The 14,886-nt window shown below is 43.3% G+C and overlaps 1 protein-coding gene across 34 annotated transcripts in view; it reads left to right on the top strand.

Moving 5' to 3' along the window:
* MACF1 (microtubule actin crosslinking factor 1) overlaps positions 1-14,886 on the top strand; it is a 321,924-nt gene that overhangs the window by 290,403 nt on the left and 16,635 nt on the right. For 19 of the 34 annotated variants that reach the window (XM_070510277.1, XM_070510276.1, XM_070510278.1 and 16 more), the window contains 15 exons: positions 588-743; positions 849-1,055; positions 1,189-1,308; positions 1,742-1,911; positions 3,482-3,641; positions 4,445-4,639; positions 4,974-5,102; positions 6,007-6,150; positions 6,626-6,814; positions 9,615-9,735; positions 10,303-10,466; positions 11,006-11,017; positions 11,806-11,968; positions 13,309-13,463; positions 14,391-14,465. In XM_070510277.1, the coding sequence (XP_070366378.1) occupies positions 588-743; positions 849-1,055; positions 1,189-1,308; positions 1,742-1,911; positions 3,482-3,641; positions 4,445-4,639; positions 4,974-5,102; positions 6,007-6,150; positions 6,626-6,814; positions 9,615-9,735; positions 10,303-10,466; positions 11,006-11,017; positions 11,806-11,968; positions 13,309-13,463; positions 14,391-14,465 (2,160 nt within the window). The remainder of the gene's footprint in view (positions 1-587; positions 744-848; positions 1,056-1,188; positions 1,309-1,741; positions 1,912-3,481; positions 3,642-4,444; positions 4,640-4,973; positions 5,103-6,006; positions 6,151-6,625; positions 6,815-9,614; positions 9,736-10,302; positions 10,467-11,005; positions 11,018-11,805; positions 11,969-13,308; positions 13,464-14,390; positions 14,466-14,886) is intronic. The other 15 variants (XM_070510292.1, XM_070510291.1, XM_070510290.1 and 12 more) reach the window with 1 other exon arrangement.

The raw sequence follows: 14,886 nt of genomic DNA, 5'->3' as shown, positions 1-14,886 counted from the left end.
AAATTTACATCTAGTGTTGTCAGATTTTTGCTTAGAATATCATGGCTTCTTTTATTACCTTTTTTGCTTATAGCCTAAAAGTAAGTTTCAGATTCAGACATTTTTAGGTGCCGTATTTTCTGAAAATGTATTTAAACAGAGGACACTGCAGTGAGCATCATCTTTACAGTAAAGTGCTTTTCACGTGGTGGTTTATATACCCTAGAAAGTACGTTAAAGGAAATTGAGACTGTGCGAAGCAGGTTGCAGATCCTGCAGCTGTCACCGCTAAAGGGTCTGTTCACTTACATTTACTGAATAGTTTCATTCCTGTTCTTTAATGCCCCTGGAAGTAGAGAATGGCAGAGAAGGCAGCTTAGGAGCAAGTTGTGCTCTTTCGCTTTCCATGTGCAGTTGTTTCAGTTTCAAACACTAGCATTAAAATCTCCCCTTCTTTGCAAACAAATCATGTTTGGAGTTTGATTAAATGAGGCTTCCGTTTTAGAGGTCATTTCATTTGGTGTACAATTCATGCCTTTATCCTTGAAGCTATAATTCCTGAATTTGGCACTTTTTCTTTTTGTGTGTGTGTTTTAATTAAAATTCAGTCAAAGCTGGAAGAGGCCCTCAACCTGGCAACAGAATTCCAGAATTCCCTGCAGGAATTTATCAACTGGCTCACTCTAGCAGAGCAGAGTTTAAACATCGCTTCTCCTCCCAGCCTCATTCTAAACACTGTCCTATCACAGATAGAGGAGCACAAGGTAACTATGACATTGTGATGTTGCCTTCCTTCTGAAAGTACTAGTTGAAAGAGATATTCCTCTATCTTATCTTCAGTTTAAAAAGAGGAATATTTTTCCCCTTAGGTGTTCGCTAATGAAGTAAATGCTCATCGAGACCAGATCATTGAGCTGGATCAAACCGGGAATCAGCTAAAGTTCCTTAGCCAAAAACAGGATGTTGTTCTAATCAAGAATTTGTTGGTTAGCGTCCAGTCGCGATGGGAAAAGGTTGTCCAGCGATCTATTGAGAGAGGGCGATCCCTGGATGATGCCAGGAAGCGGGCAAAACAAGTAAGTTGTAAAAGAAAGATACTGATTCATTGAACAACCTTGGGCTGCACGTGATGAGTCTCTGGATTGATGCACATAAAAGTCGCACATGCACATTCATTACTGTTATGACTTATTTCCCATGTGTTTTTAGTTCCATGAAGCTTGGAAAAAACTGGTTGACTGGCTAGAAGATGCAGAGAGTCACCTGGACTCAGAACTGGAGATATCCAACGACCCAGACAAAATTAAACTTCAGCTCTCTAAGCATAAGGTATAGCAGCTTAGGTCCTGAGCTTGATATTCACTGAAGATTATAGCTTGCTAAAAATAAAAGTCAAAACTAGTCCATAGTAAATAAATTGTTTAATGTTAAAAAGTCAAGATGATGAAGCTAGCATTCCGTTTATATCTAGACAGTATCTAACCATGACAATTGCTCACTTAGAGGACAGTTCAAACGAAGTCATGGTGGGAGTAACCAGTTAAAATTGTAGGCATTTAGAAATTGTCAAACACTGTCGTAAGTGGCAAAAACAAAAACATAAATTTCTTAAGGATAAGCTATTGTTAATTTCAGTTCAAGAAGTAGTGATGTTCATACTATAACTGGTTACCAACCTGAAAACTCAAAAAAAAATGTTTTGTCCCAAATCAAGGTGTCATCTAACTTTCACCATGTGTTTTTCTTTTCTTTTTGGAAACAGGAGTTTCAGAAAACTCTTGGTGGCAAACAGCCCGTGTATGATACCACAATTAGAACTGGCAGAGCACTGAAAGAAAAGACTTTGCTTCCTGATGACACTCAGAAACTTGACAACTTGCTGGGAGAAGTCAGAGATAAATGGGATACTGTTTGTGGCAAGTCTGTAGAGAGGTGAGCATGAATGTCCCATTTATGGGCCTGTATGTTGTCCCAAAAGTAACTAAGAAACTTACTGGCTTCCACAAAATGGTAGTAAAGCTAATAAAGCCATCACTAAAGAGGTTTTGTGGCATCTCAGTATCTCCAGTTAGTTCAGTGAGAGTTATGATATAATTTTAATAAAATGAAGTAAAGATCTCTCATTTTAAACTTGAATCTTACTGTATTAGAGAAGCCTGTAAAATTAAGCCAACAGTAAGAGATCAGTAACTCTAAGTATTTATAAATCACCAATGTGTAATACCAGCAGCTGTCTGACTGACTGCTCTCACTGTGTCTGAGGCTGTGCAAAGCCTCCACATGTATTACTTCATTTAACCATCGTGATACCTGACCTGTACTGAGCAGCTACTACTGAGTATGTGCCAAACTGTGCTTACTAACCATTAATCCTCGTAAGCCACTAAGGGTGGGACTTTTATTCCCATTTACGGATGTGGAAATTATCAGAGAGGTTTGTTAACTTCCCCAAGGTCACTTAGCTATTGAGTGAGATAGGTGGATTTTGAAACTAGGCAGTTCAATTTTGAAAATTGTACTTTTTTCTTTTTTTATTTTTTAAAGATTGGCACCTGAGCTAACAACTGTTGCCAATCTTCTTTTTTTTTTTTTCTGCTTTTTCTCCCCAAATCCCCCCAGCATAGTTGTATATTTTTTTAGTTGTGGGTCCTTCTAGTTGTGGCATGTGGGACACTGCCTCAGCATGGCCTAATGAGCAGTGCCATGTCCGTGCCCAGGATCCCAACTGGCGAAACTCTGGGCAGCCGCAGTAGAGCATGCAACCTTAACCACTCGGCCATGGGGCCAGCCCCTGAAAGTTGTACTTTTATCCACTTGTACTCACTGTGCTATGCTAAGTATTACACTATCTCTATGTTGTTTGTGCTCCAATTTTTTAGGTGAGGTAACTGAGGTTCAAAGAGTTGAAGAGACAGCCTAGGGTTACACAACTGGTGGAGAGCTGGGGGTTGAACTCCTGGCTCCAGACCATTACCACAGCCGTCCTCCTCTATGGCGTGGTGTAAAGTAATGAGCACAGACCTTGGGTCGTTAGGGTGTGTCCATGGGCATAGCTATTGGACTCTAAGGTGCCAGAAGGGCCTCTGTACTTGTCTCCTGCACCATGCTTCATTCTTTCCTGAGAGTGGTTTGATTAAGTGGTCTCTCTCAGTCACTTTTTACAGGATTTCTAGTCATTCTACTATGGTGGTCCCTTTCAGTAGTCAGAGTTGTAGGCCATTCATAAAAGAATCCCTAAGGGGCTGGCCCCGTGGCCGAGTGGTTAAGTTCACGCGCTCCGCTGCAGGCGGCCCAGTGTTTCGTTGGTTCGAATCCTGGGCGCGGACATGGCACTGCTCATCAAACCACGCTGAGGCAGCATCCCACATGCCACAACTAGAAGGACCCACAACGAAGAAGATACAACTATGTACCGGGGGGCTTTGGGGAGAAAAAGGAAAAAATAAAATCTTTAAAAAAAAAAAAAAAAGAATCTCTAAAAAGGTTTGTGTGCTTTTCTCAGGCAGCACAAGTTGGAGGAGGCCCTGCTGTTTTCAGGCCAGTTCATGGATGCTTTGCAGGCCTTGGTCGACTGGCTGTACAAGGTGGAGCCACAGCTGGCCGAGGACCAGCCGGTGCACGGGGACCTCGACCTCGTCATGAACCTCATGGATGCCCATAAGGTAAGGGGTGAGATCTGGGCTGCATGGAGCACGAAGCCTTGGGTTGTCCACCTGTGTGCTCATGCTGACCTTCTAGGGGAGAAAGGAAGTCTGAAAGAAAGAGCCTGTTTCTCTGCTTGTCAGAGAGGCGACTCCTTGCTCTGTGTTTAAACAAACTGTTGCCAGGATTCTGCATCAGTCACAAAGAATTTACCAAAGTTGGTTTGATTGAGGTTTGGCAGTATGTAAACTTCCTTTTGATGTCCCCCCGCTCCTGTTTCTCTCTCTCTGTTGAGTCACAAAATGAATTTAAATTCAGGAGACCCTCAAGATACTCATTTCCACTGATTCCTAAAATAAAAATGAGTGGTTTTTTGACTACTTCTGAACCTAACAAGCCAAACACCTTGCATACCAATATTTAGTGTAATCTATACCTGTCATATTGAGCTGCATAATGTCCTCCTGCTTTAGCACAAAGCATCAGCTTTACCTTGAAATTACATCTAAGTCTTATTGTGCGCATGGCAGATGTGTTCTTATTTAACTCCCACAATTCTGGAAATGTTAGTATAACATTATTCTCATTTTACAGACACAAAACTGGACTCCAGTTAAGCAGCTTATCCAAAGTCACACCACTCGTGTTTAGAGCCACATCTTCTGTTTGTCCTTTCTTACACATCATCATGCCTCATTCTGTGCATAAAAGACACGTGACTGGAAACTACTAAGAAAAATGGAACTAAGTGATTACTTTCTCTGTGATTTTGTCTCTTGGATTCAAAACATTTCTAAAACAAACTAATTCTGCTGTTTTCTAGGTTTTCCAAAAGGAACTGGGAAAGCGAACAGGAACTGTTCAGGTCCTGAAGCGGTCAGGCCGAGAGCTGATTGAGAATAGTCGAGATGACACCACTTGGGTGAAAGGGCAGCTCCAGGAACTGAGCACTCGCTGGGACACTGTGTGTAACCTCTCCGTCTCCAAACAGAGCCGACTTGAGCAGGCCTTAAAACAGGTCAGAGCTGTTTGCTGGGACAAACATAGGGGTGGATCTGAGCAGATTCATTCTAGTTTCTTTAGCAGGATCAGTTCCAACCAGTCTCAAAATGAACATAAAGTCAAAAAGTTGATATTCTGAATGTTCTACAAGATTTTAACACTCATTTGTGTTAGAGAAATAATGAATTCAGTTGGTTTTCAAAGATCTACAAATGTGGGGCTTTGAAAGGACCATCAGTTGCCTGTGATGCACTAACTGAGTTCAGGCCAGACCCTTTTTCTGGCACTCCCCAGTGTCCAGGACCTCGGCTGCAGAGAGAGGTTCAGTCTTTTGTGCTTGGTTTTTTCAGGCAGAAGAGTTTCGGGACACAGTCCACATGCTGTTGGAGTGGCTTTCTGAAGCAGAACAAACACTTCGCTTTCGGGGAGCACTTCCTGATGACACAGAGGCCCTGCAGTCTCTCATTGACACCCATAAGGTAACCCAGCCCCAGGGTGCAGTGACCCACACCACCCGCCACAGTGAGGGCTGCCCCACCACGAAAGGAAAGCAGCTTTTGCTTGGCCACATCAGACCCTACTTGAAAAGGAGCTAAACTAGAATGGGCCCAACTTACTGGCTTAGCAGGGATGAGAGGGAAATGACTGGTAGGTTTTGTGACACCTTAAAGAACATTCATTTCTACAAAAGTAATACGCGTTTGTTGTAAACAAGTCAGACAGCATGGTGTTATATAAAGAAACCATGGACAACTCCACCTTCTTTACTCCTCACCTGCACACACCTTTGTTTGACTTTCCTTGTGTTAGCAGCTTCAGGCCCTGATCTGCTCCCCCAGAACCACTTACCAAGCTGCAGGATATAATGCAGTATCTGGGGCCTCAGTATCTATCCTAATGAGGTGGGCAGTGTTTCCTTTTTTAATTTTTGTGTTCCCCACCAGGAGATTTTATTCTTAGTTTTGTCATTGTATTCTGTTGTAGATATCTTTTAAATATTGTTGTGTTTTATAGCTGTCGTATTTGTCCAAGGCAATACCATTTACACATATGGAAATGAATAAAAACAGGAATTTATAAAAAGAAAAAGAAACTAATTTAGAACAGGAAAAAGAGCATGCCCAGCCTGGAAAAGGGGGCCCACTTCTGTCCCTGGTCCCTGTCATCTGTGGCAGAGAAAGTCATTCTTGTGTAAACACTTCACTGTCCCATGTCTATTAGAACTGGAAAGAAGATGCCAGAGATGCCCAAATACAGGCTTTTAGACCTCTATGTCAACAGATGCAGTCAAAAAATACACAAGTTTTTCCCCCTCAGTATAAACTAACAATGCTGCTAGAATAGATTTCTTAAGTTTTTTGGTTTCAAATCCTTTTTGTTTAGGAATTCATGAAGAAAGTGGAAGAAAAGCGAGTGGATGTTAACACAGCGGTAGCAATGGGAGAAGTCATCTTGGCTGTCTGCCATCCTGATTGCATCACTACCATCAAACACTGGATCACTATCATCCGAGCTCGCTTTGAGGAGGTGAGCTCCTAGTTTCAGAGAAAGACTACATATGCCCAAGAAAATGGATTTATAGCAATAAAATACTATGGAGCTTGCTTTCGTTTCTTTTTTTTTTTCAGACAAGGAATCTTTCACTGTGAATATCTCAATAAGAATTAAGTTAGCGTTTTAGTAATGACTGTTTTCTTGATAATGTGCAGAAATCTGGAAGAATGGTACTGGTGTAGTGATGTGTTAATTGATGACTTCCAATGGACATGAGTATTCTTCTCTCCTTCCTGAGAAGTTCTGTGTTTAATAGGACATACTAGATTTGCTTTCAGGAGAGCTGATTTTTCATTCCAGCTCTGTCACTGGAGCAAGAGTGAAGCCTCTTGACTGCTTAGGTGGTCTTCCCCCTAAAAAGTCATTGTTAGGATGAGATGAAAAAAGGATGTTGAAAACGAGGGGACGTGCTTGACTGAAAGAGCCAATGGTTTCTCTCCTCCCCCAGGTCCTGACATGGGCTAAGCAGCACCAACAGCGTCTTGAAACAGCCTTGTCAGAACTGGTGGCTAACGCTGAGCTCTTGGAAGAACTTCTGGCCTGGATCCAGTGGGCTGAGACCACCCTCATTCAACGGGATCAGGAGCCGATCCCTCAGAACATTGACCGAGTTAAAGCCCTGATTGCTGAGCATCAGGTACCTTCACCACATCGTGTGGGTCATTGGTGTTTCCTGCATTACTTGAGGAGCCCGCTTCTTTTGCCCTCTGCTTTTGTTTTTTAGTTGATGCTTAACCTATTCCCACAGACTTAGTAGCTTAAAACAACATGCACTTCTTCTCTCACAGTTTCTGTGGAGCAGGAGTCTGGGCATGAATTAGTTGGGTCCTCTTCTTAGGGTCTTCACAGGCTGAAATCAAAGTGTCAGCCAGTGCCAGCACTGCAGTTCTCATCCAGGCTCATTCAGGTTGCTGGCAGGATTCATTTCATTGTGGTTGTAGGACTGAGATCTCCCATTTTCTCACTGGCTGTCAGCCAGGAGTCGCTGTCAGCTCCTAGAGGCCACCTTCAGGTCTTAGCTGACTGACACTCTCACTACATGGCAGCTTAGGTCTTCAAAGCTAGCCGGAGAAGCTCCATTCTGCTCTGACATCTTATATCATAAAATGTAATCCAGGGAGCGACTATGCCATCCTTTTCACAGGTGTTGACCACACTCAGGAGGAGATTACTTAGGAATTATACACCAGGAGTGGGCTTCTTGCGGGCCATGTTAGAAATCTGCCTGCCACATCTTGTTTTATTTACTTGCCTCTGAGCCAAGGCCCCATTGGTCTAACCCCGTTACACCAGGGTTCAGAAAGGTCTCTTGCATGAACCCAGAGATGAACTCAGACAACACATCAAACTAAACTCAATGAAGGAAAGGTCAGTTGAGCTATCTTTATAATAGATCCTTAGGAGGCAAATATGGTTTCTTTGTTTTTGTTTTTGTTTTTTGAGGAAGAGTAGCCCTCAGCCAACATCTGCTGCCAATCCTCCTCTTTTTGTTGAGGAAGACTGGCCCTGAGCTAACATCCATGCCCATCTTCCTCTACTTTATATGTGGGACACCTGCCACAGCATGGCTTGCCAAGCAGTGCCATGTCCGCACCCCGGATCCGAACCGGCGAACCCCAGGCCCCCAAAGCGGAACATATGAACTGAACAGCTGTGCCACCAGGCCGGCCCCCAAATACAGTTTTTAACCATGATAATTTACACTGAATGTAAGCATGGATCTTGCTTAGTTATACTATGGAAAATCGGTCTTTTTAGTGTATATAAGTAGTTCACTTTGTCAGTGAGAACTCCCTAGACTTCCTATAAAGTTTACCTGCATTGACACCTTCTCTCCTGGCTAAATGAGAGGTTGTCATCTTCCTATTCAAAGCTTCTCCTTCTGTTATCCCCTCTCCTCCTGGTGTCCTCAAGCTCTCCCATTCTATTTGTTCTTTCCTCCAAAGCTGCTCAGTATGTCCTCTCAACCCTGTGTCCCCCTCCAGTTACCCCCACTGTTCCCTCCCTCCTTCTTCTGACGAGCTTCTTGTTCCCTGCCTTCTCTCTTTGTTTCCCACCCACTCCCCAGGCCCCTGTGGTCTGGTTCCCATTCCCATCAGACCACTGACACTGTCCCAGGCACGTGCCACTAGCTAAGTCCAACTGATGCTTTTCAGTTTTTGTCTTATTTGATGTGCAACATAGTTGCCTCTTTCTTCTCAAAACTCGTTTCTTTTGACGTCTGTGTCCTCCTGTCTTCTTGTTTTCCTCCCATATCTCTGATGATTCTTTCTCAGTTGTCTTAGCCAGTTCCTATTCCTCTATCTACTTGTTAATGTTGTTCCCTGAAGTTCCATTCTTGCCCCTCTTCCCACACTGCTGAGTTCTGTCTAGTCCAACAGCTTCAGCCACCATCTAGAAACCTAAGACTTCCAGTCTCTTTCCTGATCTCCAGCAGCAGCATCCCCTGAAGTCCAGAGATTCAGTAAGTCAGAGCCAGCTCTAAAACTCCATTTTATCCTTGCTTCCTTGCCTGACTCCACCCTTCTCTTCCACACCTGCCTCCTCTCTTTTCGTCCACCCAGTCACCCATCATAGAAGCCTGTGATGTGTGTCCGGGACTCCTCCTTTTCCTGTACCCCCTACGTCTAGCCAATCATCAGGTTTTATCTGTCCTACTTTCAGAATTCCTCTTGACTCCTTCTTTCTTGCCCTGGTTCAGAGCTTCACCATGTTTTGCCTCAGTTATTGCAATGGTTTCCTAACTTGTCCCCCACCAGCACTCTGCCTTCTGCACAAAAGCCAGAATGATAGCTCTAAGACAGAGATCTGATCATGTCTCTTCTCTGGATCAAAATCCTTCCCTTGCTCCTCCATTGCTCTTGGAATAAAGTCCCAGTCCCTTAGCCTGACACAAGGCATTTCTGGATCTTTCTCCTGCCTCCCTCCTCACCCCTCCCTCTTGCCACCCCTCTGATTGCATCCTCTGCTCAGCCAGTGATCAGAAGGGCCCTGGCTCACCACGCTGTCAGGCTTCCCTGGCTCTGCCCGCTCTGTGTCCTCTGCTGGGACTGCCCTCCCCCCAGTCTTTGGCTAATTCTTCAGTGCTCAGTTTAGGCACCAGCCTCCAGGCAGCCTTCTCGCCCCCTCGGACTGTGGGCTGCCTGTCGTAGGTCCGCCTGTGGCACCCTGGGTAGCACTCATTGCTCTGACTCCTTGGTTTTCCTCACTCAACTGTGAGCTCCTTGAAGTCAGAGCCATGTCTTGCTCCTTCAGGTCTCCAGCACCTGGTAAAGTGCCTTGCTTAATCATATTTCCTGAAAGGAGTGAGACAGTGTACAAAGGCATCTGTCAGTTGGTCTGTCTGTCATGGGCTTGGCCTTTGTTAGTAAGTTGCCTGATTCCATCTTAGTCAAAGAAAAATCTCAACTGTTTTTCCTATTGCTTACGTTTAACAGACCTTTATGGAGGAGATGACTCGCAAACAGCCTGACGTGGACCGGGTCACCAAGACATACAAAAGAAAGAATATAGAGCCTGCCCATGCGCCTTTCATCGAGAAATCCCGCAGTGGTAGCAGTATGTTTCCAGCCCTCTATGTTAGGATGCTTTGTCCCTACACTAATTGAAGATGAACACTTTCCAAGTGTCTATCAAAAAATTTCTTCTCCATTTTCAGAAACCATGTTGGATTTAAACTAAGACCTTTTTCTTACACTGACAGAGTAACTATGCTCCATTTTCTTGGATTGGTGTGCAGTTTCAAAGCGGTTAAGCAACTTCTTTTGCAGTGGCCTTTCCATTGTCTTGGTCATCAGTGCTAGCTGTTTATGTTTGGTTTACCCTAATTTAATCATAAAATAAATCAGCTCCTATGGGACCATTGCTTTTTCAGTTAAGTTGACATTTCCTCAGCTCACTAAGGTAGGACAGACTTGATCGAAGACAAGACCTGTTGGCTGGGGAGGAGGATCAGTAGTTTTGGAATTAGTGTGCTTCCATATCTAAATAGTGCTAGGTCCCATGTTTCTTTTCTCAGTTACTGACTGGTTATTGTTTTAAGATCTCCTAAGTTCACACATATGGCAATTTCTGTTTGTGAACTGACAAAACCAACTTTTCTGATCTTGTGGTTTTTCCTTTTAGGGAAGTCCCTGAGTCAGCCCACACCTCCTCCCATGCCAATCCTTTCACAATCTGAAGCGAAAAACCCACGGATCAACCAGCTCTCCGCCCGCTGGCAGCAGGTGTGGCTGTTAGCACTGGAGCGGCAACGGAAGCTGAACGATGCCTTGGATAGACTGGAGGAGGTGAGGTCCTGCCAAGAGCTATCTCTAGGGGCCAGGGACATTTATCAAAAGACAGTCCTTCTGAGGCCTTCTTAATATGAGCAATGTGAGCCAGTATTCTGTCCTTCAGGCCCCCTAGGAGAAAAGAGACACGTGTGAGGAAACCACTCACAAAAGAGTAGGCAGTAGCACCTGGTTGTTGAAAGCAAGCAAGCAACCAGTCAGTCTGTGAAAGTACGGTCTGTGAGCTGACCCTCCTCAGCACCGGGCTGTGGTCAAGAATCAGGAGCATAACTGCGAAGTTACCTCCAGGTGTGGAGCTTATCACAAGAATGGCCATTATTGAGCCCTTTATGTAAAGATACAAGCTACACGATTATGAAATAAGAGTAATTTATTTATAATCTTTTTATTCTATTACTCTTCACTAGATTATGAAAAAAGCAAATCTATTTTAAGTATCGTTAACCAGTCTAAAATATATAGTACTACACTTCCTAGTTTCTAAAACAAATTTCTAATATCTTTTATGTGTTTTTTATTTGTGCATATCAAAGCAGCTATGCCCGGAAGTGAGTGTTCTGTGTTTTTTGTTGTATTTCTGTAGGTCAGTTGAGTTTTAAGCATATTTGGTTTTTGGCTTTTTTTCCCCTATTCCTTCCAACTTTGAAGTTTGAAAGACCAGGGGGAACACTGCTGCACGGTCATTCTAAGTCTGTATCACTAACATGGTCCAAGTAGCTCAACATTGCCTTGTCCCCTGCGCAGCCTGCTGTCGTCTGTCAAGGCCCAGTATTGAACATGGAAGTCAGATGGGCAGATTGCCATCTCTGGTGCCATTCCAAAGACACATGCTTGGGTGCAGGGTTGGATTCTTTTGCTTCCAGCCAGAACTCAAATTATCTCAGAAAACGGTGGGAAACATGCGCCACCTGATGTGGGCCTCGGTGTGATCATAATTCCTTTCAAAATCCCATAAGTGGGGAGTGCTGAGGACTTCTCGTCTGGGATAGAATGCATTCCTTTACATCTAAGAGGGTGGTCCTTCATAAAAGTGCAAAGGGAAAGCAAGGCTGGCTCCCCCCATTCTTGTTCTACGTGCTCTGTATTTTCCATGGTGGTTGTTCAGTTACTGTTTCTCCCGCTGCTCCATCATACCACAGCTCATGTAAATAATCATGGCTTTATGTGAAGGAGCCAAATTGTGCCTTCACAGAAGAGGCAACACATAGATGTCATTGTTGGTGCCCCTCCAGAAGGCCTGCATGGCTTTACTGAATGTCTGACAGTTTTGGTATGCTCTGGGCAGGTTTGCAAGCCAAAATGATAGGTCTTGTTGACACCTCTGATTTCTGTCTAGTTGAAGGAATTCGCCAACTTTGACTTTGATGTCTGGAGGAAAAAGTATATGCGTTGGATGAACCACAAAAAGTCCCGGGTGATGGATTTCTTCCGGCGAATTGACAAGGACCAGGATGGGAAGATAACACGTCAGGAGTTTATTGATGGCATTCTAGCATCCAGTGAGTCCAGTCATAATTCCAAACACAGGTCACACCCGGATTCTTTGCACTTATTTTGTAGAAGCAGGCAATATTCTGGTTAAACAGTCTTTCTGAAGTTAAACCTATAGTCTTAAGGAAGAAGTAATGTAACTGCTTACTAAAATTGGTCTGTTGTTTTGATGGAGAGAAGAACCTCATTTTGCTGGGAATAAAAAAAGCAGGTCTTGTTTGACACATTGTGGCAAGCAAAACACATTTGAAGTATAGATAGGGAGCTAACTTTTGTGAATGATGACCTTCTAAGTAAGATGTTTTAAAAAAGTAATTTTTTCATAATGTCAGTTTTTGACATCTATATAACAGCTTACATAGCGTGTGATCTCATTTGGTTTTGGCAGAAGAGATAATTAAGGCATAAAGTAGTTAAGGGACTTGCCAGGATCACAAAGCACAGTCCACAGCTGTGCACCTTTATGTGGGTGGCTGGCGAAGGCCTGTCCGGAGGCGATATTTGAGCTGAGACCTAGGTGATGAGAAGGATCCAGCCACCTCAAGATTTCAAGGAAGAGAGAGAGGCAGAGGGAACAGCAGATACAAAGTGCTGAGATGAGAATGCACTTGGCGTGTTCTAGGAATAGGGAAATTGACGTGGTTGGAGCGTCACGGCCTCAGAGAGCTGGAGTTGGAAGGGTCAGCAGCAGCCAGGTAGTGCAGGGCCTAATGGGTCATGGTGAAGAGGTCAAATCTAATCTCTCATTCCAGAGACACTGGGATGGTGGGCAGCCACCTGAGGTCTTCAGCTGAGAGACAGTGTAATCTGATTTATGGTTTAATAAACCACTTTGGCTACTGTAAATATTCACACTTCCTTCAGAAAGCATTTTGTCAAGAACTTAAGGCAGCTATCTAAACATAGAAAACACTTCATCCTATTAATTCCAAATTGTCATATCTAATTTAGACAAATCTAAATGTCTAATAATAGTGGAGTAGAGAATAAATTCTTGAGTGGTAGGTCTTGGGTGGTTGTAGTATTGTGTTTATACCTTTTGGTATATCTGAAATAATCTTTTTTTTTTTTTTTAATTGAATGGGGGTTAGGGGAGTATATAAGAAAAAAACACCCACCAAAAACTTAACAGTGAGTAGTCTCTGGGTGCTGCATTTTTGGGTGATTTTTTTTTTTTTCCCCTCTTCTTTGTAGTATTTTATATCTTCTAAATTTTCTAAGTGGGCGTGTCTGGCTTTTCAGAAAAAAATCAAGACATAAATTTTTCTTTGAAAAAGTATTCCTGTGACCTCCAAAAACCCAAGTAAGCCCTCTTGGAATGTTCAAAAATGTGATTAATTTTCTCCAGAGTTCCCTACTACCAAGTTAGAGATGACTGCTGTCGCTGACATTTTTGACCGAGACGGGGATGGCTACATTGATTACTATGAATTTGTGGCTGCTCTCCATCCCAACAAAGATGCTTATCGACCAACAACCGACGCAGATAAAATTGAGGATGAGGTATGGGAAATGGTTATATTTTGAGTACATTTTTGGCCATAGGGTTCTACTCTCTTGAATTTGGATGGGTGCAATTTTCCTATCAGCTCTGTGACTTGTCGGTTGTGAGGTAATTATTTGGATTTCTGTTTGGGGATCCCCATTGGATGACATTGTCCCAGTGGATCTCTGGCTATTGAGCTCTGGTTCAGTTTAGATGACTTCTTACTCAAGTGAGTCACATCGGTGTGGCGCTCTAAAGTTTGCAGAGAAGTTTACCACACTCATCCTTTTCAACAGACACCATGTTACTTAGAACAGACTTGTCTCTCAGTCCTGAGCATCCTGCCTCAGGATCCAGGGGACTGGTCTTCTAATGTATCATTTAAGGAGTAAAATGTAATAGTTAAGATGGTGTGTGCTCACCAAGCTTTCTGCCTAGTTAAGAACCATATCACATTGAAAATAGCGGATTCATTAGTAGCACTTAGAGATCCCAGGATCTGTTGATTCTGGAAAGGAAGAGGCAGTGGGGCATGTCTTGGGAGTGGCCTGGAACACCCCAGGACTAACTTCAGGGCAATCTTGGCCTCCTAGGTTGAAATTCAAATCAGTTCATTAATTTGCTTAATTAGTCAACTGATTTTGATGCATGCATATTAGCAAATTTCTCAAAGGAATTTGGAAGCAGGGTGGAAGAATGTATTTTATAGTTACTTGGGAATTTCTTTCATACTCTCTCTCTCTCAATGTCTCGAATATCCCAGTTAGTAAGAACAACGTATTAATTCGGAATAGAAAATAGATACATGTGTCAAAAGCCTGAAATGCCAAAAAAATACATAATGAATAGCTTCCCTGTTTATATGTAAAAATCTTTGTTTCTCTGAAGAGGTAGTCTTGCTTTAACCTTCACACTTTGCTTTTTTTGTTATTCACAACCAATAGGTCACAAGACAAGTGGCTCAGTGCAAATGTGCAAAAAGGTTTCAGGTGGAGCAGATTGGAGAGAATAAATACCGGGTAAGGAAGAGAAAACCAGTCCTTTGTGGTGGTGGTCCTCCTGTGTGGCCCTTTCAAGTGAAAACAACCTGACACACAGCAGACTCAATGATCCCACCTTCCCACTAGAGATGCTTAGAGGACCAGAGCTAGTGGGTCTTGAGATGTGGTCGCTCTCTGGCCCTAATCTCTATAGAGTCCAAATGTCAGGTGTCCTCTTGGGTAAGCTTAGTGCCCTACATAGTCCCATCGGAGAAATAGTGCCATATCTAGCTAATAATAACTTATACTTGAGTTCCAGTATAGGAGACATTTTAGAGCCCTCTGTTTACTGCTGACCAAAGTCTTCGGGGAACTGAATACACCATTATCTGATAACTGGCCATTCACCCCAAAGAGCTGATCCTCGTGAGCCTCAGTGGCTCCCAGGCTCAAAGAGGGC

The sequence above is a fragment of the Equus asinus genome, chromosome 5 (assembly GCF_041296235.1).
Source record: "Equus asinus isolate D_3611 breed Donkey chromosome 5, EquAss-T2T_v2, whole genome shotgun sequence".
NCBI lineage: Eukaryota > Metazoa > Chordata > Mammalia > Perissodactyla > Equidae > Equus > Equus asinus.
Note: the sequence above shows the minus strand (reverse complement) of the source record. Positions and strands in the feature narration are given on the sequence as shown.